Below are 25,920 nucleotides of genomic sequence, written 5' to 3'. Positions count from 1 at the left end.
CAGCTCTAATAATATTTATGGGCTATAGTAGGACTACATGTAGCAATACGTATGTGGAACTGATGGGGAAAAGTGAAGCTGGCAATGAACAAATGTTATTTCTGGTTTTGCTGTTGGAGTTTAAATATGTTCAGCCTTAACCTCTGGAAGACCCTAAGCTATTAGTCCTGAAGAGTTCCAAGAATGACAAATTCAATTTTTTTGCAAAACAAGCAAATGCATTACTGATTCCAGGAGATATTGGGAGGCATCCATGGGTTTATTTATTTCGTGTCAAAAGCATTGTACATTTCAAATAATGGAAATTAAAAAAAAAAAGGAATCACAAGCAACTAAATAGTTTTGGACCAAAAGCGGGCAACAGCAACCGCATTGTCTGTAGCTTTAAACAACTCCGCCTCCGTGCATGAGGCAGGGCATTGTGGGCAAGCATACATATGCTGAGTTGTTTGTTCAGCTCCACAGTCACACAAGGTGGAGGATTCCTCCAGGTAGTGCCACCTTGACAAGTTGTCTTTAGATCTGCCCACTCCGCTTCTGAGTCTGTTCAGGGACTTCCAAGTTGCCCATTCTTGGTTTGCCCCTGGAGGAAGACCCTCTTGGGGGGCCATCCAGTTTGAATTGCCAGGTTTAGCTGCCCAGAGAGACACCCTTGCTGTTGCTGGAGGAACCTCAAGAGGAGTGGTGGTTCTCATGAAGCCCTTCCTTGATTTGAGTCTGGTGGGAGGAGGGTGATAGCCATGCAGTGGGTGGCTTTCACAATGTTCGACCTTTTTTCTCTCACCGTTAGCAGCAACTTCCCGTCGCACGTCAGGAGGGGCAATGCCAGCTAACTTGTAGAGTTTATCAACAGGTGTAGGTTTAAGGCATCCCGTGATGATTCTGCATGTTTCATTCAGTGCTATGTCCACCTGCTTTGCATGGGCAGACTTGTGCCAAACAGGACGGGCATACTCAGCAGTTGAGAAAGACAAGGCCAGGGCTGAGGTTCTTATTACTTGTGGGTCTGCAACCCATGTGCTGCCAGTCAGTTTCCGCAGGATGTTATTGCGTGCAGCTACTTTGTGCTTGGTGTTCATGCAGTGTTTCCTATATGTTAGTGTTCGGTCTAAGGTGACACCAAGGTATTTAGGATGGAAACAGTGTTCGAGCTCTTGGCCTTCCCAAGTAACTTTCAGTTTCCTGTTGGCTTCACGGTTACGTAGGTGGAAAGCACACACTTGTGTCTTGGCAGGGTTAGGCTTCAGGTGGTTCTCTTTGTAGTAGCTGGAGAGATCTTTCAAGGCATTGATGAGTTGCTTTTCAACTGTTTCAAAATCTTTCACTTGTGTTGTGAGGCCAAGGTCATCAGCATATATAAAGCTCTTTGTGAGTGGTGGTTGTGGCTGATCGTTCGTGAAGATATTAAATAAGGTTGGTGCAAGAACGCTGCCTTGGGGTAAACCATTCTTTTGCCTCCTCCATCTGCTTTTCTGGCCCTGAAACTCCACATAGAAGCTGCGGTTTTCTAAGAGGGTCTCGACAGTTTTTGTAAAGTCAAAGTCCCGGGTGATATGGTAGACTTTATGCAGCATTTTTCTATGTTGCACCGTGTCATAGGCTGCCGTAAGGTCCACAAAAACTGTTCCCGTAATGCAGCCTTGCTCATAGCCTTCCTCGATATGTTCAGTCAGATGAAGAATTTGACCTGTACAGTTTTTCCCTGGTCTGAAACCTGCTTGTTGTGCAGTAAGCTTGGGTTCGATAACAGGTCCTAGTCGATTTAATAGCATCCTCTCATAGACTTTATATAGATGACATAAGAGGGAGATTGGTCGATAGTTCCTGGCATTAGAGGCATCTTTACCAGGTTTTAAGATTGCAATGATCTTAGTTTTCCTCCATGCTCTGGGAATCTGTTTGTGTGCCAGGCATTGATTGTAGAATTTCAAAAGCCAGTTTTCAGCTTTGGCCCCCAAGTGTTTGATTTGCTCCATCATCAGGTCATCTAGGCCAGGTGCTTTACCAGTCTTACATCGCTTGATGGCTTCTTTGAGTTCTTTCAGGTTTAGAGGAGAAGACAACTGGTGGGTTTCAAGCTCTGGCACCCTGTTGATTTTCATCTTTATTCTGCTGCGGTTGGTTTTCCCATTCTGAATTAGCTGGTGAGCTATCTGATCTGGTGTTACGTTCGTGTGTCCAGGGTTGACCAGAGGGTCACTATCCAGGCGTCTCAGCAATTGCCAGGCTTTTCGGCTACTCTTGGACATGTCCAGGTTCTCAAGCAGCTCTATCCAACGGTCTTTCTTAGCATTAGCTAAGGCTGTAGATAGTTTTTGGCCTGCTGCTATAGTCCCATCACTGTATGGGTTCTCTTGAAATAACCTGAGATATTCTTGTAGCTGATTTAGTGATTCTTCGTTTAGGCCTGGTAGGTAGCTTGTGCGACAGCCTCTAGGGATTGAGAGCCTCGAGGATCTTTTCACAGCTTCTACAAACAGGTCATAGTTTTCTATAGAAGGTGACCTATATGCTACAATTTGTTCACCTCTAATTTAAAATAGGAATATGCAGAACTCTGTGAGACAAGAGTCTGACTAGCTAATAGATGTGCCTGCTCAGTTCACTATTGAAGAGCATCTTCAATGCCACCACTTAGGTGACCCTTTAAATATAGACCATATCTTCAAAAGTAGGACACATGTCCCCCTTATCTCACAATGGTGTATGCGGATAAGAAACCAAATAGATGGAATCCCGTATACATCAATTTTCTTTCCGTGTCAGAAGCGACTTGAGAAACTGCAAGTCGCTTCTGGTGTGAGAGAATTGGCTGTCTGCAAAGAGGTTGCCCAGGGGACACCTGGATGTTTTGATGTTTTTACCATTCTTGTGGGAGGCTTCTTTCATGTCCCTGCATGGAGCTGGAGCTGGAGCTGACCAAGGGAGCTCATCTGCGTTCTACCTGTATTCGTACTGGCAACCTTCAGGTCAGCAACCCAACCTTCAAGTCAGCAGTTCTGCTGGCACAAGGGTTTAACCCACTGTGCCACCAGGGGCTCCAATGTATACACCAGTGTAAGAGCAGTAATTGATTTTTGTATCAACTGTAAGTAGACAGATATGAACTTGCAAATGCAAGGTATAAAATATATACTCAATCACTTGCTATCGAATTACTTCTCAGAATATTCTGGTTGCTATAGTTCTCTTTTCTTTGCCCATGTATGCCATTTATGGACTTTTTCATTTAAATGAAGGACAGAAGCTCGTTCCTGATTGAAAGAAACTGAGAGGCATGCAAGAAACAATGGGTGTTTTGTCGGGTGTTTTGTATGCATCTGATCCCATGGGAACTGCAGCAGACCATACATGCTGTGTGAAAAAGATGCTCTTTCAAAATAATCTCTGCTCCCTTTTGTTTCACTCAAAAACAAACCTGCAAACATTGCTGAGACCCTTCGAAGGCCACTCTGCTAACTGTATTGTAATTAAATAAAGATGTCTAATGCCATAAAAATATAGCTCCAAACATTTCTCTCCAAATAATGTTCTAGCAAGATGAGAAAGATTGTATACATGTTAGAGAGCTAGGAAGAAAGTAAAATATTCTGCAATATTGAGAATGAAAAATAAGAGAACTTTCCCTGTTCAAACCAGGATTGTAGCCAGTGATGGGAACAAAATGAGGAATTTGACCCTTAAATAAGAATTATACCCTGAAAATGAAAATGTCCTTCATTCTCCAAGTTTCTAACATTTACTAACTTTTAAAATTTCATTTGAACATTTAGAATTAGTTTAGATACACAAATAAACACAAAACTATCAGAAGTATGCAAAAACAGCCAGTGTAAGGGTTCTAAGTGTGAATGATATTTAACATTTCACCCTGCAATGTTAGAATCTTAAGAACTGAACAAAAAAATTGGCTTCTACTTTAGGGGTACGGACAATATCATTATTTACCCCCCACCCCCTTCCCACATCTATATAATATGCCAAGTGCCTTATGGAACTTTGGGCTTTAAATATAGTTTCATTTATGTAAACTGGCCTTAAGTAAAATATCCAGAAAAGCTTGTGTAGATTAGAACCAGAGCTTCTGCTTTGTTTCACTTAAATCAAAGTGAGCATAACCATTAACATGAATGGAGACAGGATTTGGGAAAGGATTGGGCTACGGAATTGTAATTAATAAATTGTGTATTTCTATTTTCTGCAACTAACCATCTGGTGACTCTGTGTTGTGTTTCATTTCACTGTTTGGGAACTTCTTTTTTCTTAGCTGAAGAACTTATTGTCCTTTGGATGAAGTTTCTGTACAAAAGATAGTTAGTAAATATAATTATAATAAAAAAGGAGAACAACAAGTTTTCTTCATTCAAGAAGTACCATTGATTTACTGGAAAAGGAATACTCATTATGAAGTTCAAATTTATGCCAGTGAAATTCATTAAGTAAATGTTGAACCACATGGGGCACAGAATAATTCCTGATAGACCACATCAAGCAAACTTCACAGGTTTAAAGGTGTCTCCCAGAATACCACCAAGAACAGCCTTTCAAATTAGAGGAGTGAAGCTACTGAAAAATAATGCAGAACAATCCTTTGCAGAATGATAGCAAATGCTGCCCAAAGATCCAGCACAGTCAATAAAGTAGTATTATTTCTTTCTACCCGTCTCTTGGTCATGGTTCTCATCAGGACAACCAAGGCAGTCGTAGATCCAAATCCATGCTGGAGTGCAGAGTGAAATAGATCTAGGTAATACAATAATTTTTGCGTGGGATTTTCTTGCAACCACTAATTTTGGGGGGAAATATCTTTTGAAGATTATGGGCGTATCGATGTACTGTAATCAGCTACAGAAGGAAACAAAATGTGTTGCCATTTGTTCTTGAAACTCATCCTTCGTCTCATCATGATACAACATTTCATTCTTGGATATGAAACAGGCACCGGCACTTTTGAAATGAAAAGTTGGCTATTCAGTTAGCAAAAGCTGGCAATCCTCACTTAAATGGAAATAAAATTACCCAAATCTTCTGGATATTTCAGCATAGTCTGAATGAACAGTCAGTCTAATGGAGAATGAGGATTACCCATCTTTTCCACTGGGCTATTGCTGTCTGCTGGGGTCTGGTTCAGTACCCCAATGGCTACCAAAATCCATGGATGCATAATCTGTGGATTTTATTATTATTATTATTATTATTATTATTATTATTATTATTATTAATAATAATAATAATAATAACTTTATTTTTGTATCTCACCCCATCTCCCCGAAGGGACTCAGGGCAGCCCACATGGGGACCTAGCCCAGTAATACACAATAAAATACAATAACATAGATACATTCAAAACATATAAAATCATAAGGCATGTAAAATACAATAAAGCATACTTGAAACTGATACCAATAGCCAGGGGCAGTTGGCGTAGTCAAAAATTGGAGCAAGGCAATAAAATGTATATATGTGCAATATCTTGCAGCTCTGAGAATGAGCCCAAAAAGTGCAGTAGCTGGGTATAGGTGGATGTAGGGACAAAATGGCAAAATCAAGATTTGCTTTTTGGATGTTTTAAAAAACATTTTCAAACCATGACTACAGAATCTGTGCATGGAGGCTATGGAGGGCTGACTGTATCTAAATTGCATAAATTATTGGTTTTGAAAAAGTTGCCATGGCTTTGCCTAAAATATAGAATGATGAGGATACCAAGAGCTCTCTTTCAGAGATCTGAGTCCACTTCTCCTACGAGAAGAACTATAGTTACCAGAATTCCCTGAGTTGGAGGGAATGATGATTAAACCAGTTGAAGTATTTTGCAGAGATCCTCCTAGTTGCATATGCATGGTGTGGAAATGTTATTGTTCACGCCCACAAAGATACTATGAGGTATTTTATGATCAGCGTCAGGGCCACTTTGTATTTATGAACTGTTTTATTCTTTGGATGAAAAATGTTCTCTTTATAATAGTTTAATTCATTTACTCTATTTTAAATAAGTAAGTAAGTAAGTAAACATAGTTTAATTGCAAACTCATAGAGAGTTCTTCCCAAGAGAGGATAGTTTTCCACAGACAGAGAGTTCCCTTTTATTCACTAAAAGCAACTGGCTCTCATATTGAGCAGAGTTTTGGGGTTTTTTTGTATTTTTTGTTCTAGGAACAGAGGCTTTCATTCAGAGATAAGGCCACTATGCTTTTAGGCTCTTTCTGGTCACCTGATCAAGCCCTTGGTAACTTTTAGGCAGCTTTAGTCTGCATTCCACAAATTCCTCATCCTTGGCCCTGTAATTAACAGCTTCAGGTTCACTGCATTAACAGTAGATTCCATAACTTTCCCCTTGTTGTGCCCTCAGATGTTGGATTTTTGCAACAAACAGGCAGTGCCGCACCTCTGCCTCGAGTCTCAAAATACCACCACTTGCTAGTTTGAAAAAAAAAACCCAAAAGGAAAAGCCCGCACCTGTGAATGCTGTGGTGGCGTCATGAACAGGTAAAGCATTGGTATGCATTTAAAAATTCTTGTGCAAGGTTCTGTTCTATAGCAAAACTAGCAGTTCTAAAAAGTCCACCTGTTTTGAACTTCATTGATTTCCAGATCATGATGTATGGTTTGGGGGGGGGGGGGGGTCTTTCATTTTTGCTACATCAGACAGAGAATTCAACCTGCCAATATGGTTTTGATTAACTGCCTCATTCAGGTTTTATTCCTAGGCTATGTTTCTTGCGGCTGTGAGGTGTAAATCATTTGTGGACAACTGTTTGATATTATTTTTTAACCGTTTTAGGGAGAGGATTGTCCTTTCTGTCATTGAAAGAATAATATATGATGCCCATGTTGTTGTAGACAGCTACATTTCTTGTCCTCATACTCTGTGCAGATTTTAAATATTTTGTATTGGCAATTGATGGCATTAAATCAGAGTCACTGTGGCTAATGAAAGGAAGTAGTTCAGGGCAAAGTATTTTACTCTCATAGCATTTCAGGTGAACCTCAGGCTGACATATCAGGTGATACAATTTAGATGTCACTGTGGGTACTGATCTGGAATAGAATGTGCCTTCTGAATGTAGAAGCAGGGATTATATGCTGGTACTGAAAAGCATGGACAGAGGAATGTGTATTGAAGATGATCTGCTCATATGACATGCATGGCAACATTTATATAAATGCAGCTGTCTAACATTAATAACAGTGGGACAGCATCTGCAATGCACTGGGAAGTAAGCATGCAGATCAAAGCCATATATGCATATTTCTAAAATTATATTATGTTTGGTTTTAAATTGTTTCTGTAACTGTCTTATGTTGTTTTATTTATCTTGCTTGATGATATCTAAATATACGAGGGCTATAATTTTTTTAATAAATTGAAAATATAAATAAATCAGTAGAATCCTAATATGATTTTAAAGTAAAGGTAATGATGTTAAGTCCAGTCATGGCTGACTCTGGGGGTTGGTGCTCATCTCTATTTCTAAGCCGAAGAGCCGGCATTGTCCGTAGACACCTCCAAGGTCATATGGCCGGCATGACTGCATGGAGTGCCGTTACCTTCCCGCCTATTGATCTACTCACATTGGCATGTTTTCGAACTGCTAGGTTGGCAGAAGCTAGAGCTAACAGCGAGCGCTCACTCCGCTCCCAGGATTTGAACTTGCGACTTTTCGGTCAGCAAGTTCAGCAGCTCAGTGCTTTAACACACTTCGCCACCAGGGCTCCCGGTTGTTTGGGTTGCATTGTTTTAGGGGTCCATTAAATCTTGTAATTTATGCCTGCACGTAATGTTATAAATGGTTGGCAGGTGGACTGCGAGCTGACTTACATAGAAGAATAAACTTCATCTATCCATGTGGTCTTCTTCCTTCTATATTGCCTCCTATTTTGAAGAATTGTGGTGGTGTGGACAGTAGAATAACTAGTCAGTGGTTGAAAATTCCTTACCCAACCTACTGGGAAAGGGAGTTGTGGTTCATGCACTGCCTCCACCTGCCATCTTGCCTCCTGGCTCTGCTCTCCCCTCTCCCCTCGGCCCCCATGCTTTGAATGCCCGGCAGAAGTGCGGGAAAGCTGTAGCCAAACATTTTGAACTTACTGTTTCAATCTGATTGTTTAAAATGGGAGAGACCAGCAGGAAGACTTCTTTCTTGAGATCCGTCTGCCCAACATAAAGGCAGGCCAGGCTGCTCCTCCAGCTCAGTTGCCTTGGAGCCCTCCCCACCCCACCCATTTTCCCTTCAATTTATTGAATTCTACCTTGGAGCTATATCTTGTAATTGTCACAACTTAGTTTGCATGGACCCTGGATCCAATCTCACACCTTTACCCTGCCACCATTCTGGTTGGAATGGGTTCTTCCGGTCACATGCCAGAGGTGGGGCTGCATGGGTGACCCAGATCAGTGGTGGATGGGTGCCCACGCAGTGTCTCCTCTTGACCGTTGTCTCCTGCTGTTGTAAAGGTGCTGGTTCAGGTTTCGCTGCCTCTACTTGTGTTATTGGCTCAGCATGCAGGCTGGTCAATACCGGGATCCAAAACTCATGTGTGGCTGCCAACCCCATTTCCAGCTGTAAGTTGTGGCCTTTTGCTATCCCAAGCACATGTGTGTGTGGCCTGTTTTGTGTGGCCCAGTTGCCTTGTACATACAAATAGCCATGCAAGATTTGTGATATAAACGTAATTGAACAATGGAGGGTATGTATGTTAATGTTGCTCAGCTGTGTTCACCAGATTTCAAAGGGTAGTACCAAATGAGACTGGGTGGACTGAGAAACAGTGTCAATGGCTTTTATGTTGTGTCCTGTGCAGCCTTTTCATTTAAGTTGATGATGCGCAATCAAGAAATATTTAGCCTCTGTTGGTGTGTTGTCTACTCAACTGCCCAAAAGTCTACCTGTCTGAGTTAGTATCTAATGGTGAAACTGAGAGAGGCTGGAATAATTCTAGTGTAATGCATAAATAATTTTCTGACAGGGGTTAAGCCTTGCTGAGACTCCTGGACAACAAGTTGCAATGATCTTGGACACTGATGATCTGAATGGTTGCTTGAAGGTCCAGCATGTTTACCAGTTGCTTCATCATGAGGCCAATCTCGAAAATGGGAAAATGTCATGGGCAGAAAATCACTCTAAGTGCTCTATCCCATTGGCCAGGGTTTTCTCTACCAGGCACCCTCAAGATATGCTCTACTACAGTGCTTCTCAACCTTCCTACTGCTGCGACCCCTTGATACAGTTTCTCATTTTGTGGTGACCCTCAATTATGATTCATTGCATAATTTTCATTGCTACGTCATAACTAATTCTGCTACTGTTATGAATCATGGTGTAAATATCTGATATGCAGGATGTATTTTCATTCACTAGACCAAATTTGGCACAAGTACCTGATATGTCCAAATTTGAATACTGGTGGGGTTGAGGGGGATTGATTTTGTCATTTGGGAGTTGTAGTTGCTGGGATTTATCGTTCACCTTCAATCAAAGAGATTTCTGAACTCCACCAATGACGGAATTGAACCAATCTTGGCACACAAAACTCCCACGACCAACAGAAAATACTGGAAGAGTTAGGTGGGCATTGACCTTGGGTTTTGGGAATTGTAGTTCACCTACATCCACAATACCCAATATGATCAACTTTGAATACTGGTCGGGTTTAGAGGGGGACTGACCCAACATGATGGTAATTGTAGCTTCTGATGGTTCTGATGGTTTTTGGCGACCCCTCTGACACCCCCTCATGACCTCCCCAGGGGTCCTGACCCCAAGTTGAGAAACACTGCTCTTCTACAACTCCTACATCACCAGGATATCTGATTTGCTAATGTTGAAGTAATCTAGAGGTGTAGGAAATCAAATCGATGTTCTATATTGATATATAGAACATCGGGTTGTGGAGCAGGCTGGTGAGCAGCTTCCTGCAATAAATCACTCTGACCATGAGGTCGTGAGTTCGAGGCCATCCTGTGGCGGGGTGAGCATCCATCAATTAAAAAATAAAAAATAGCCCCTGCTCGTTGCTGATCTAGCAACCCAAAAGATAGTTGCATCTATCAAGTAGGAAATAAGGTACCACTTATAAAGTGGGGAGGCAAATTTAACTAATTTACGACATTGGGATGAGGAAGTGTCATCACAGTAGATGATGAAGCAGCTGCTCCCCCCGTGGCCAGAATTGAACATCCCCTCAGGAGAAGGTTAAATTGCCTCTGCGTCTGTCTCTGTCTCTGTTCTATGTGTATATGGGCATTGAATGTTTGCCTTATATGTATACAATGTGATCCGCCCTGAGTCCCCTTCGGGGTGAGAAGGGCGGAATATAAAATACTGTAAATAAATAATTAACTATTAGCCTGGTTATATAGAATTATTTATTACAGATATATTCATCACATAAGTTCAAGAATCTGTTGTTCATCTCAAAAGCTTACAAAGATAGGATACCCAGTTGACATAATAGTAATTATAAAACACCAAAAAAAGAAATTATAATAGTACAGTCACAGAAATTATAGTCCATCCCACCGTGCCCCCCCCCCCCCCAAGCAAATCTTGATTTTCCTGTTTTCAATAAGGGGTACTAATTTACAACACCATTGGCTGCAATGGAACCAAACCAAGGACCCATGTATATAAAAACAAAACATTCTAAACAGACAGGGAAAATAAAGAAGTCTTCACCTACTACCAGGAAGGCATCTAACAGGGCCAAGCGAGCTTTCCTAGGGGGGGAAAAAAGCTAACCTCTGTGGAATACTGTGGAATTTGCAACAAGATTTTATTTTTTAATTTCTTCTTTACTTTTCCTTAGGTTATGGCGGAAGAGGTCTCCAAATATGAAAAAGTGTTCCCTTATATAGACGAAGAACACCTTTTTGATTTTGGATTTGTGTGTCACTAACCTTGACTGAAAACACACTGGTATGCTGAAATCTTTTTTTGGTTGGCAGAACATTCAATTATGCATTGTCTCTTTGGGCTTGTTTTGGGACAGAAGGACCTTTCGCGTGCAGGGGACCTCTTCTCCTTAGACGATTCTGAAATAGAAGGATGTTTGTCTGAAGCTCTTGAGCAAATAAAAGTCATTAGTTCATCTCCCGTGAGTATAACATTTAATTTTTTTTATTGTGTGCATGATTTCGAATGTTTGCAATGGGTTAGAAGAGGAATATCTCCAAGAGTTGGGGAATGAAAAAATACATGTGCTATCCTGTGCACATGCAATGATACAAAATTTTAGCCTCACCTTGCCATTTCTAAAACATTAGGGAAATAAGGTACCTGAGATAGGAGTGTTGGAGAAAGAAAAAAAGATGTCTCCAGTGTGAGCAGAAAAAAGGGAAATGGTATAGGCCTAACTAAATTATGCTCATCTGAGGAAAAGGAGGCATACTTTTAGACCATTGAGCATAACTGGGAGGGAAAGCATCTCATTCCAGTTATTCACAATGTTCACAAAATAATAAATACAGGTAGTAATAAAGCCAGAGTTAAGGCTTATTGTTGCTCAAGTTCTGTACCATCAGAAAGCTAGAGGTTATAAATAGTGATAATTTAGTGGCTGTGTTCCTTAATCAGTATAGGTTGAGCATCTGTTATTTAGAATTCTGAAATCCTAAATTCTCAAAATTTACCCACACATACCTGAAATAATAACTCCTTTGCTTTCTGATGGTTCAGTGTTCACAAACTGGGTTTCATGCACAAAATTATTACAAATGTTGTGTATAAGACATATATGGAATCTCAATGAATTTCATGTTTAGATTGAGTCCCATCTCCAAGATATTTCATTATGTACATATAAGCAAATATCAATCTTTCACATCACACACCCCAAACACTTTTGGTCCCAAGCATTTTGGATAAGGGATACTTGTGCCGTCCGCCGGACAATAAAAAACTATAAAACTGAAACGTGCTGTCCTTTATCCGGGCGAACTGCAAATCCCTATAAGCTGTCCTATAGATATTGAACGACTGAGTCTGGATAACTTCAAAAAAGGATGTTTATTCATACAAGGTTGTAAACCTGGCACAGATCTTAAAGTTGCAGAAAATGAAACAAATTTCTATAGGCTTTAGGTACAGAATTATCCCTGGTTCCAGAAAGCAAAGGTGATTATAAAACCACTATACCCTAATCACGCTGCCTATATTAGAAGGAGAAACTCTTTCCTTCCCTATCTTTACAGCAAAGATTAGTTCTAGAAGCGACAGAATAACCCTGCTCCTCTAACTAGATTTCCTATTCCAGATCAATATAATTCAATACTTATCTAATTTGGATAGGCTTAGATTGGCCTGGTTTTGAGGATGATTTGTCCCAGTTAGCCTTGCACAGCTCCAGCACGTTGGAAAACTATAGCCAGAATGAAGCTCCAAAATGGAGACTAGACCCTGGTAAAAAGGGCGGTCCTAAGATGTTGCATTCTTTGACCAATCACTGCAAAGAAAACTGCAGCCAGCTCTTGCAGATTCCAAGCCACTTTTCCTGGGCTTTGCAGCCAGAGGCTGAAACAAAATGCAAAGGAGGGAAAACAAACAAACGACCAATAGGTAAGGCAAACCATCGTCCTGGGGGACGGAACACTCCCCGCTAAATTCCCAGGATATGGGAATTTACCAATCAAAAACATACAAACACCTTTGTATACACAACAATAAAACAGTATAAAACTTACACACTTTGGACAAGCAACACGAGATTGCTGGTTGGTCTGTCCAGGACAGACATTTTGTCCTTACTATGAGTCTTTACCTGAACTTTTCTAACCTTACCGTCAGGGCAAGGAAAGGTCTTTAGTGTAATGCCCATAGGCCAGGCATAGCGGGGCAAGTCTTTGTCCTTTAGCAACACAAGGTTTCCCACCTTGAAATTGTCCTCTGGGGTTTGCCAGAGTCTTCTGGTTGGAAGCTGGCTTAAGTATTCGGCCTTCCACCTCTTCCAGAAGTGGTTGGCTAAGGTCTGCACATGCAAAATTGGTGCCACAGTCCGATCGAATTGACTTAATTGGCCCTCTGAGGGCTATGAACCTTTTCAATGCATTTAAAAATGATGAAGTGTCCATCCCTTCTATGACTTCTATATGGACAGCTCGTATTACTAAACAAGTAAACAAAACTGCCCACCTCTTGTTATTTACAACACCACCCCTGGTTTTCCTAGTGACAACCTCCCAAGGACCAAACACATCGATTCCCACATGGGAAAAGGGTGGGTCTGTCAAAGTCCTATCCTGAGGCAGTTCTGCCATCAACTGACTTTGACAGTTTCGCCTAAGGCGCCTGCATTTAACACATTTGAAAATACAACTGTTGACCAACCTTTTGGCATTAACTACCCACAGACCTCCATTTCTAAGGGCTGCCTCAGTTAGAGTTCTACCCTGATGATGGATCCTTTCATGGTGATGCCGAACGAGCAGCAATGCAGTGTGACTATTAGGGGGTATGATGATGGGGTTTTTTATGCACGCCTTGAGTTTAGCTTTGGCTAACCTTCCTCCAACTCTCAAAATACCCTCCTTGTCTAGAAATGGGTTTAACTCATTTAGAAGACTTTGATTAGGGATGTTGAGCCCTTGCTCTAGCCTAGCTATTTCCTGCTTGAAAGCAGATCTCTGCACTGACTTGAATATGACGCTCTTAGCCTTTATCATATCCTGGACCTGTAAAGGCTCACTATCTTTGCAAGCTAAACGATGTATAAGCCTAGCTACTGCTCTAAGAAGACTGTGCCACTCCGAAAAACGTTCAAAACGGTGTGGTTCCAGGCAAGATCTTTGGCCCATCTTGATTTCTGTGGTTGATTTGCAGGCTTTCACCTCTGCACTTCGTGAGACTTGAGCATTCATAATGTCCGAAAACCTTTGCTCATCTTTCGAGAGCGCTGTGGCTTCGTCTCTCTCAGAGACTTTGAAGATGGAGGAATACTCTGGAGTTATTGCTTGGCAGTAGACTGAGATGTGACTTAGGCAACTGCGCACAAGTGTAGGACGTCCACCTTTAAGCACCTGTGCTTGATTGGAGTCCAACGACGATGGTGGGTACATCTTGTTTATGCACACTGGGCCTGTAACTGTCCAGCCTAGTGGTAGCAGCTGAGCAATGGGCGCCCCTGGAGGTCCCTTAACTTGGTCGTTCACATAGAACAAGTTCGGACAGTCCGCACCAAGCAGAAGGGCAATGTCCACATCTGGACGGAAAGCAGGTATGGCATTCTTTAATCGTCGCAAATGTGGATGAGCCTCCACAACTTCTCTAGTTACAATTTGTTTTTTGTTCCGAGGGATGGAGGAACACTCAATCAGGTCTGGCAACTTGAACTGCCTCTTCTGGTCGCAAGAGGAGACAACAAAGCCAGATGCTATGCGACCCTGCAACTTCTTTTTTCCTGCACACGTAGTCATAGTGTAGTCAACCATCTTGGTTTTAAGGTCAAACATGCGGAAGAACTCTGGAGTAGCCAGGGAGGCGTCGCTCTGTGAATCCAGGGCCACATAGAGTCTCTTTCTAAGCCAAGGGCTCTTGGCTGGATATACATCTGCTAGGCAGATGGGATGGCAGACTCTGAACTGGTGCACGTCAGAGCATAGTTCAGTGCAGGCGACCGATGGAGCATCCTCCTGCATCCGTGACGCGGCCTGCATGTTGGTGGCTTCAGTAGATGATCCTTCTTTGGAAAACGTGTCCCCTTTGGCGCGGGAGACAGCGTCAGAGTTGTGCATCGCGGTGCAATGCTTAAGGCTGTTACACCTTGCGCATTTGACGTCCTCTTTGCAGTTGGATGCAAAGTGAAGAGTTGCTCCACAGCACCTAAAACATATGCCCAGCTTCTGTACAATCTGTTGTCTTTCTTTATAAGGCTTCTTGCCAAATTCCCGGCAGTTGGCCAAACTGTGAGGCTTTTGGTGAATGGGGCAGAGCACCTCCTTCACCTCTGACTTGGATTCGTTGGCCCTGTGCTGAGTTTCAACAGCCTTAACACTAACCGGTCTTTTGGCCTCTCTGGATGGTTTTTTCTCCACTTTAGGTGCCTTCTCTGGCTGGGTCCCTTGGTATAAGGTGGGGAGGCCCGTCTGCGGATCATTCCTTTCTCTGGCTGCCCTGGTGATGAACTGGACCAAATGAGAAAATGGAGGGTATGCCTGGGAGTGGGCCTCCTTGTAGTTGAAGACCTCCTGTCCCCAGCGTTCTTGCAAAGTGAAGGGCAGCTTGGTCAAGATCTGCCTCTGGGACAGGTGCTGATCGAGGCACTTCAAACCGGGCAATTCTGGATTCTCCTTGGCCGACTCTAATTCCGCAAGGAGATCGCTGAGGTCCCACAAGAGTTTGAAGTCTTTGAATTTTAAAGCTGGGAACCTTTGGAGCTTGTCCATAAGAGATGCTTCAATCTCTGTGCTGGCCCCATACCTCTGCTGCAACCTGGCCCAGGCCTTTTCCAGGGCTTTGTCGGGATCGGCTACGTGGGCTGCGTAGATCTTCTTAACTTGTGAGGATGAGGCTGGGCCCAACCATGCAGCCAGAAGAGTCAGTTCTTCCTCCGGCAATAACTTTAAGTCTCTGATTGCTCTCTGGAAGGTGGCCTTCCAGAGAAGAAATTCCTCAGGCTTGTCCGAAAACTTTTCGACACCCTTGTCCTTAAGATCTCTTCTGGGGCTTCTGATGATGGAGACAAGCTGGGACTCTGGCGTCGAAGGGAACAATTGAGGAGTTTGCTGTTGTGGAGTGGACTCCCACCGTGTACCTTGCGTCAACCTTTGGCCTCTTGGAGGGATGACATCGACCACTGACGAATCGATGGTTCCCTGTGCAGCTGTCTGTAGGGGCCAACTAGCACTCGGCCTTGAGGCCCTGATTGACTGACCTAGGGTTTTAGCAGGAGGCACAGGTAGCTCGAGCAAGGGCGAGCTCCCCGCTATGACGCTCTGCTCTGCAGGAAACTCAAAAGTGACTTTGGGGCCCTGCTCTGGGTAAGGAGAGAAGTCTCCCTGTTCCTCATCCGAAAACTGGCTGTTCATGCTGCCAAGGTGCGCAAACACTTTGGCAGAAGGATCCTGTATTGGTAACTGGCTTACATTTTCTTCTGTGAGTGGCTCAATTAGGGCTTTGGCCAAAGTCTCAGCCCTTACCCTTTTGGCTGCGGCATCCATCTTTATTCTAAGCATTTCTATTTCACATTGCCTTTGGGCCTGTTCTATTTGCATTTTGCTTTGCAGTCGTTGCTCTTCTTCTTTAAAGGGAAGGGTGAGATCAGCTGCCTTAGCATCAGCCTCCGCCCCCGCTACCTTGCTCTTTAGCTCCTGACGTGCAGCCTCCTTAATGTGCAAGGCAGCTAGGGAAGAGATGGCACTCCCAGCAGCAGAAGACTTGCTAGAGTGGCTATGTTTAGATGATGCACACTCCCTTAGTTTAGATACCTGGCTAGAGCGGTTGGACTTAAGACTAAGTGCCACAGCAGGTGATTTTAAAAGATTGGTCTCATGGCTGCATAAGGAAGACTGATTTCCTTTTGGCTCAGACCTTAGATTAACAGGTGGAGAACTAAATTCCAAGGCATCTAGAATTGCCCTCACCTTATTTTCTTTCTCATTAGTGTCAGCTAAGACACTCACTATTTCTAACTCTGAATCCTTGGCGTTAATGCGCTCGAGGACCTGGACTATCTTAGACACCAAACCCCTCCAGAGACCGAAGGTCTCTTCAAGGTCTGTCTGTAATATGGATGGCACCCTTGTAATACCCAAGCTCTCAATTCTGTCCATCAATGTTACAATTCGCTCCCATGCCGAACCTAACCTCACATGGAGGAGCTCCTTTTCATCTATTAGATGGGCTAGCATCTTGGCTGAAGGGTGCTTTATCCTTTGGGGCCTTTCATTCCTACTTTCAGCCTCAGAAGGAGGTATACCATCTGTATCATCTTGAAATTGCATAGACATTATGTATTCTTAATAGCAAGTAAATTTACAACAAAAGCAAATACAACATACCAGCAAGTAAATTTACAATAAAAGCAAATGCAATATATAATACAATGCACAACACTTAACCATAGCAATATATATCACTAAGTAACTATACTTTACAAAGATAGTGACCTTTGGCGCCAGATTTTAGTGGGCAAGCTGCAAAATGCCAACTGACAGCAACTTGCCACTTGATACCTCCCTTGCCCGAGTGACGTAAACTGCCAAAATGGCGACTTCGCCAAATTTTCAAGCACCTCGTGCTCTGCGGCTCGAGGCCTGCCGCCGAAGGAGCACCAAGGCTGGCTTTGGAAAGGAGGAGAGAAGAGACGCCTCCTCCCCGCTGTGAAGGGAGGTCACCACCGCAGGACGATGAAACAGGTCACCACCGCAGGACGATGAAGCAGGTCACCACCGCAGGACGATGAGGCAGGTCACCACCGCCGGACCATGAGGCAGGTCGAAGCCGGCCGAGTGCTCCGGCCGAACTCGCAGCAGCGTTGCCAGGCCTGTCCAGGTTCTAGCCTGGTTCTGGTGGGCTTCACGCCTCAAAGCCAGCCAAAGAACTGTCGCTGGTGCTCCGCGGCTCGAGGTCTACCGCCGAGGGAGCCCTGGACGTTGCTGGGAACTGCACAGCCTGTGCAAACCCAGAAAGCCACTGGGCCACGTGCGCACACGCGAGCCAAATAGCAAGGAAATAGAGCCCCACTATTTGACTCCTTCAGGTCTGAGAGCGGGCTCCACTGCCTCAGACGCTGATAGAGTCTTTAGGTATGCAGACTGAGCTCAGGCGGAAAAGCCGCGGCCTATACTAAACTTCCTAAACTATAAAAAACTATAAGCCGTGCAAGCTAGCTCAAGCGGAAAAACCGCTGATCTACCTCAAAACTGTGCCGTCCGCCGGACAATAAAAAACTATAAAACTGAAACGTACTGTCCTTTATCCGGGCGAACTGCAAATCCCTATAAGCTGTCCTATAGATATTGAACGACTGAGTCTGGATAACTTCAAAAAAGGATGTTTATTCATACAAGGTTGTAAACCTGGCACAGATCTTAAAGTTGCAGAAAATGAAACAAATTTCTATAGGTTTTAGGTACAGAATTATCCCTGGTTCCAGAAAGCAAAGGTGATTATAAAACCACTATACCCTAATCACGCTGCCTATATTAGAAGGAGAAACTCTTTCCTTCCCTATCTTTACAGCAAAGATTAGTTCTAGAAGCGACAGAATAACCCTGCTCCTCTAACTAGATTTCCTATTCCAGATCAATATAATTCAATACTTATCTAATTTGGATAGGCTTAGATTGGCCTGGTTTTGAGGATGATTTGTCCCAGTTAGCCTTGCACAGCTCCAGCACGTTGGAAGACTATAGCCAGAATGAAGCTCCAAAATGGAGACTAGACCCTGGTAAAAAGGGCGGTCCTAAGATGTTGCATTCTTTGACCAATCACTGCAAAGAAAACTGCAGCCAGCTCTTGCAGATTCCAAGCCACTTTTCCTGGGCTTTGCAGCCAGAGGCTGAAACAAAATGCAAAGGAGGGAAAACAAACAAACGACCAATAGGTAAGGCAAACCATCGTCCTGGGGGACGGAACAATACTTAATCTACAAGAATATTTAACTGTGTCACAAATTATTCTTAATTTACCCATCATGCATCCACACATTTCTTTGTATCAATTCACTCCCCTAGAAATGCAGTTAGCCCTCCGTATCCATCCATATACATGGATTCTGATGGTTGAATCCACAGGTTCATCCATCCACATCTTGAACTCATCCCATCCTTCAAATTCCCATAAGTAAACATTTATCTTACCATTTATATTGCCATTCCCCGGTGGCGAAGTGTGTTAAAGTGCTGAGCTGCTGAACTTGCAGACCGAAAGGTCCCAGGTTCAAATCGCGGGAGCGGCTTGAGCGCCCGCTGTTCGTTCCAGCTCCTGCCAACCTAGCAGTTCGAAAACATGCAAATGTGAGTAGATCCCGCTCAGGCGGGAAGGTAATGGCGCTCCATGCAGTCATGCCGGCTACATGACCTTGGAGGTGTCTACAGACAACGCTGGCTCTTTGGCTTAGAAATGGAGATGAGCACCAACCCCCAGAGTCAGACATGACTGGACTTAACGTCAAGGGAAACCTTTATCTTATAGATAAAAAACAAAATATTACAAGGGATCTCATCAAACGGCTTTAGTGCTTTGTTTCCATGCACTGCGGAGACGGAGCCCCACAGAGGCCATCATATGATGAGAGGACACTTCTGGTAGGGCTCTGTGAGGCTCCATTTCTACTGTGCAAGGAAATGGAGCCCTAAAGCTATCTTCAGAAGTGCTGTGTTATCCGACTCCAAATTGCTTAAAACTAGGAAGGACGAGCAGAAGAAGGGGAAAGGACATGGGATGGCTTGTCATCCCAGAAGATGAAAGAGAAGGGAATGAAGGAGCACAGTTCTCTCCACTTCCTCTCACTTTTCCTCTGACCATCTGATAAGGTTATATGTCACTGTATATAATGGGACTTGAGCACCCACAAGGGGTCCTTGAACCAAATCCAGTGAATATCAAGGCCCCACCGTACAGGAACGTTCAGATGCTTCATAAGGCAAGCTTGAACCCAGATCCCTTTAACTCTACACAATTATAGTATATTGCTATGCCAATATCCTATGGAAATCTGGCATTTGTAGTTTGGTGAGGCACTAGATCTTTCTATCAGAAAATTAAGTAGCCCTCCCCAATGGACAAGCTGGAATACCTTTGCTGATCCCAGGAAAATCATAATTGTCATATGGAGATGGGCCTGAGAAACAAAGGCTGTGTGCAGAGTATGTTGTAAACAAACATAGATTGTGACATAGAGCTGAAAGGGGTCTCATAGGCTTTCTGTTCCAACTGTCTGACCCAAGCAACATCTCCAGGCAAAGCATCTGCAGAAGATAGCTATACATAATTTCTGATTACAGGTGTGCATACTTGTCAAAACTTTAACTTTATATTTGAAGTTCATAGCTTTCTGTGGTTTAGGTCAACATGGGCACTTAATGAAAGTTCAGAGAATAGCAAAGAAATGCCCACTCCAATATATATGTAGAAAATTTCATACAAAAGAAATGTACACAGGTCATTTTTTTCCAATAATTGGACATCCTTTTTAAAGTTTGTGTTATACGTACAATATAGATAATGATGAATATCAAATTAATTAAATGAAAGTAAAATCTATATGCTAACTACATGCTGAAAATAAACTAAACTTCTGTATTTATACTGATGAGGTATTCATACTATTTCTGAAAGCATGGCTACATTTTTTGTTATGTGGAAGCACTAGTTACTTTATTATTTGTAAACGTTGGAATATTTTCCAGTCTTGGAAAATGTTACCGGATTTACAAAATGTATTAAGATGTACCATATTTGTATTTTATCATAAAATCATTTTGGAACATTAAAGAAATGAAAACAAATCAGTTTACAAATGTATTTCCCACTAGAGGGCATCAGTGATACGTAGTTGACACGGAACACATTTTGAAGTCATTTTCAGATTCAGAATCTCCAAGATGTAAGTAATTTCCCCCAGATGTGAAAAAGAGTCTCAAATTGTAGATCTGCTTGTTGTACAACTTCCCAGAACTGAAAAAGAGAAATGGTAGACATTATACAGAAAAGGATGGATGCAGTGATCGGTCAGAGCACCTTCCCTCTTAAAGAATGGATAAGCAATGATGGCTTCTTTAGCTCAAAAAGAAAAGGGCACAATACTGTTTTCTAAAACAATGACTGGTGTGGACAAACACCATAATGTGAGGTGATACATAATTTTTTGTGTGTCAGGAGTGACTTGAGAAACTGCAAGTCGCTTCTGGTGTGAGAGAATTGGCCGTCTACAAGGACGTTGCCCAGGGGACACCCAGATGTTTCACCATCCTGTGGAAGGCTTCTCTCATGTCCCCGCATGGGGAGCTGGAGCTGACAAAGGGAGCTCACCTGCTCTTCCTGGATTCGAACCATTGACCTGTTGCTCATCAGTCCTCCTGGCACAAGGTTTTAACCCATTGTGCCACTGGAGCTCCGTCATACATAATTATAGATTGGCAATAGTAGACACAGATGACCCAAAATGAAGTACTTTTTTTCAGAGTGTAAAGTTGTATTCAGTATAACTATATTGGCTTTGCAGTAGATTATAATAAAGTCTACAAAATAGAAATACTTTTATGGGTCAACCAAAATGTTCAAAACACTTAATGCAAGTTTTTGAAGTTTCATTGGCTTTTTCATAAGAAATTTCATAAGAAATTAACAAACATACAAGTCACGGGGCTACATTTAATCCCAAATGTTCTAAATTACATTTTTTTGAAGGAATCACAATGCAGACAGAAGCCATTCCCTCTCTTGACCATGTAGGGACAGTAAAAGACAAGCAGTAAAATTTCACCTCCATTAGCAACAATAAAGATCTCCATCCCCTATGAAGTTAGCTGACCCTGTCTTAGACATTGAACATTAAGAATAGTTTGGAGTATTCATTGCTGCAGAACAGAAAAGTGGAAAAGTTTTGAAGCAATAATAAAGATTTATGAAAAATAGAATAGATTATTCCTCTCAGTATTAAAAAATAGTACTGACATGGTCAACAACAGTGCTCTCTTGATCATTACAGGTCGGGATAAACAGCCACAGCAGGAGATAAATGATCATTCCTATGATGGTCTTTTTTGCAAACTTCCCAAGTGAGCCTGGCCACTGTTGGAGATGACAGAGATTTTTGATCTGACCTAGATCACTGAATAAATCAACTGTGTATAAATCCCCTGTACACATAGAATCATGAGTTTGAAAGTGACCCCAAGGGTCATCCATTCCAACCTCCTGCCATGCAGGAAAACACAGTCAAAGCACTCATGACAGATGGCTACCCCAACTTCGTTTAAAAATCTCCAGAGAAGGAGACTCCCACACTTCGAGGCAGCTGCATATTCCACTGTTGAACAGTTCTGTCAAAAAGTTCCAATGTTTAGGTGGAATCTTCTTTCCTGCAATTTGAACCCATTGAACCCATATTTAGTTTTGTTTAAAAATACATAATAATAATAACAATAATAATAATAATATACACTTTATTCATATTTTATATCTCTTTGCCTTTTCCCACTGAAGTGGTACCTATTTATCTACTCACGTTTGCATATTTTCAAACTCTTAGGTTGGCAGGAATTAGGACTGGCAGACGGGAGCTCACCCCGTCTTGCAGATTCGAACTGCCAACCTTCAAGTCATCCGTTCAACAGCACAAGGGTTTAACCCATTGTACCACCATTACCCTTATTAATATTATGACTATTAATAGTACAAAAGCAAAGATACAATGATAACGCAGGAAGCAGAGAGATTTGCCACCAGATTTCAATTTGATAGGTGTCTCAATGGCTGCATTCTAGCCATAGTAAAGGCAAAGGAAACTGGTTGGGTTTTGTGTGTATATATTGGGTGTGTGTTAGGATGGCCTTGTTGGCCTGCATGCTCTCCTTCAATTCTGTGATTCTATGTACCCTCAAGTGACCTCTTGACTTATAGTGACCCTGTTAATTCCATAGGGCCTTCTTAGGCAAGGAATACTCAAAAGTGACCTAGATTAGGTCAAGGCAAAGCCCAATGTAATCTTTACTGATTTTTCCCCCTGCCAAGCATACAGTTCACTTTGCTTCCAACACTTGGACAAATAGGCACCAAGAGTAAGTTTACGTTTTTTGTGGGAGGAACATACACTGCCTAGAACCATAGGCTTATCCAATATATAGAAGGGATTTAAGTTACCTAGTTCATTCAAATGACTGTTTGGTGCCATAGATTTTATTCATTTGTTTTTATATTTTTAGTTTTAGTTTGAATGATTCTGACGCCCATATTGGAAGAAAGGCATGGTAAAATAATTAAATGAACATCACTTCACAAATTGCTTTGTCTCAACTAGGACTACCAGACCAATGACAATGACCAGGCTGTTGTGGAGATCTGCATAACACGAATTACCACTGCCATCAGAGAGACAGAGTCCATAGAGAAACATGGGAAAGCTCTTATTGCTCTTTGGGAGTCATGTTTAGAATACAATTTGAAACCTTCAGGAAAAGATGAAGACACACCCCATGCAAAGATTGCATCGGATATAATGAGCTGCATTTTGCAGGTAAGAATGCATTGCAAAATGCATGGCATTATACTATATGACTACTACATAGCTTAGTGCTCACATTAAGCATGGAATGAAGTTTTCAGGTTTAGACAAAAGTGAAGCAACCCCCCCCCCCCATTTATCTGACAGGTTAGGGATCAGAGCATGGCCAGAAAGTAGAATCAGTTGGAAAGTGGAATCTAGATTGTTTAAGCTCGGAAATGCATGTTTGGCCACTGAGAAACATAAATAGCACAGTATATATAACTTTTGAATTTGTGATAATGGTAAGACAGCTTTTGCGTGAATTCAAATGTGATTTAATAAGGGATCGACCATTTCCATAGGCAATTCTTGTGACTAGGCAAGCCTTGTACGCACAAAAAGCTGAAGATTAGATCCTTCATCAAATTAATGGAACTTGTCTATGATTCCTAAGCATTAAATGTGCAAGTCTTTAGAAAGCAAGGTTCAAAAATTGAAGGTTGTTTCTATTCACTGACAAGGAATGAGCGTGAGTGAGAAAGTTAAGAGGAAAAGATATCTATTGGGGTATTATTCAGCATTCAATCTGAAAGGATTTTTCCATTGTAGTAATAATATCTCATGGTTTTTTGTTGTCCATATCATGCCTGAGGGTAGCCCTTGTAGTTTGTTTTGACTTGTTACATTCTGCCATTCCTAATCTGTTTTGACTTTTGACTGTTTCCATCCAAAGAGAATAAGAATATGATATTAGAGAGAGAACTCTTAGACTTGGTTTCACATCAGTGCAGTGGCAAATTAAAACTGTCTGTGTGCCTGGTTTTGTTAGATTCTGCTTCAAAACTCTAGGACTGGCTCCAAGTAAACATTTTTAAAAATGAAAGATGAAAAATTGCTGGCTCTTAAGCGGGTGTTGATTTCCAAAAAATATATTTCTTCAATAAACAAAACAAGTCTCCATTGTGTCTACTTTATTGTAATGCTGTTAAAATGAAAGTCTTGTTGCCAGGTATGTATTTATTTTGTTCAAGAGGCATGCAGGTGATATGTGACCAAAAGTCTGCTCCTGATTTTGATGCTCCTTAGAATGTTTATGCTATGTGTGTGTGTGTGTGTGTGTGTGTGTGTCTGCTCTATCTTCCCGAGGGGACTCAGAGCAGATTATAGGTACATATATGGTAGACATTCAATGCCATTATACAATTGACTAAAACAGACAGTACATAAACAGAGGCAAGGCTTTCCTCTTTTTTCCATCTCTGGCATCTGGAGGCTATGCTTTACTCGGCCATGGGGAGGTTGTTTCATTTTTCCATGCCGAGGAGCCTTTCATCCTGGGCGCCTTTCTGATTGAATTACCGGCATGTTTTACCTCCCTGCCAAAGTGGTACCTATTATCTACTCATATTGCTGTTTTTGAACTGCTTGGTAAGCAGAAACTAGGGCTGATGGCAGGAGCTCACCCCAACCCACGGCTTGAACTGCCAAACTTCCGGTCGGCATGGTCTTCTGTAGCTGGTGGTTTAACCCACTGTGCTGGCTGTATTTCTGTTATTCTCATTGCAGTACTTTTAAAAGGGATTGTGAGAGTTTATATATTGTTAAAATATACATCACTTGCTGAAAACTGGGAGCCTTCCTTTCTCTCCCTCTCTCATTTAAATAATTGTTGTTTTTTTGTGGTGCAATCATTTTTCCTAACAGAATTATAATCGTCCTCCCATCATGGCATTGGCTGTCCCAGTGGCAGTGAAATTTCTCCAGAGGGGTAACAAAGAACTGTGTAGGAACATGTCCAGTTACCTTTCCCTTGCTGCAATAAGTAAAGTGGATCTCCTGGCAGAACACACAGGAACTATAGTAAAAAGTGTCTTGCAAGGTAAGGAGTATCAGAATTGTTCTGTTTTGATTTCTTCACTCAGGCCATATATGATGCTTCCACACATGCAATTGCAATATATTTCATATAATTTTATCTATAGATCTGTATATTTATATTGTTATACCTCAGTTAAACATAATAGATGTGTTTTCTGTTTTTGGTTACTAATAGAAAGCTGCTATGTCTTTGAATGGAAAGAAGGGAATGGAAAGATAGGTTCCTAAACCAGAGCACAATAACATGTTTTAGCAAATGTTTACTTCAAAACTAACATCCACACGTGAAATGAAATAACCATGCCAGATATGCCTTACAGAAATAACAAAAAGGGTTTGCATCTTCTAAATATTCCCAGGATGATTTTTCCCTTTCAATAGCCTCCACTTTCCTTATGATTTCCATTTTGATGACAAAACCTATAGATCTATGCTGTTTTAACATATCAGTGTAGATACTGAGGTAGGCTAATCAGCTTTACTCCTTTCTTTCCATTTTGTTCTTTATACATGTAGAGTAGGCAGCTTCTTATTGTACAGCAACAGTAAGATCACTGACAACCGAACCCCATTTTTCTATGGTCAAATTTTATTGCAATGTTTACTTAAGATATATTGTTACAATCCAACACTGAAAAACAATCTTACTGCAGTCTTCCTTCAACATCCTCCCAATGGCAGTGTTATAAGACAAAACAAAAACACCTTCCAATTAGACAGAAGAAAAGGAAAAAGGGGATTGAGCTGAGCTTCTATATATATAAGATTCTTTGTCAGAGGCTTTATACTACAAGAGCCATCGAAATGTAATAGACTTGAGTGAGATATTACTGTATTCCAGTAAGGAACTGAAACTAGATGGTTGTTGTTTTACGGTGACCCCATGCATTTTGTGGG

The 25,920-nt window shown here is 41.9% G+C and overlaps 1 protein-coding gene across 5 annotated transcripts in view; it reads left to right on the top strand.

Annotated features, from left to right (window-relative positions):
• Nucleotides 1-25,920, top strand: part of veph1 (ventricular zone expressed PH domain containing 1) — a 150,524-nt gene that overhangs the window by 2,980 nt on the left and 121,624 nt on the right. For 2 of the 5 annotated variants that reach the window (XM_062976703.1, XM_062976705.1), the window contains exons 2-4: nucleotides 10,810-11,097; nucleotides 22,960-23,175; nucleotides 24,850-25,024. In XM_062976703.1, the coding sequence (XP_062832773.1) occupies nucleotides 10,960-11,097; nucleotides 22,960-23,175; nucleotides 24,850-25,024 (529 nt within the window). In that variant the 5' untranslated portion in view covers nucleotides 10,810-10,959. Of the gene's footprint in view, nucleotides 1-5,443; nucleotides 6,490-10,809; nucleotides 11,098-22,959; nucleotides 23,176-24,849; nucleotides 25,025-25,920 lie in introns of those variants that run through there. The other 3 variants (XM_062976704.1, XR_010004783.1, XM_062976702.1) reach the window with 3 other exon arrangements.

Source organism: Anolis carolinensis, chromosome 3, assembly GCF_035594765.1.
Source record: "Anolis carolinensis isolate JA03-04 chromosome 3, rAnoCar3.1.pri, whole genome shotgun sequence".
Lineage (NCBI taxonomy): Eukaryota > Metazoa > Chordata > Lepidosauria > Squamata > Dactyloidae > Anolis > Anolis carolinensis.
The sequence above is the reverse complement of the archived record's forward strand: the minus strand, read 5'-3'. Positions and strand labels throughout refer to the sequence as shown.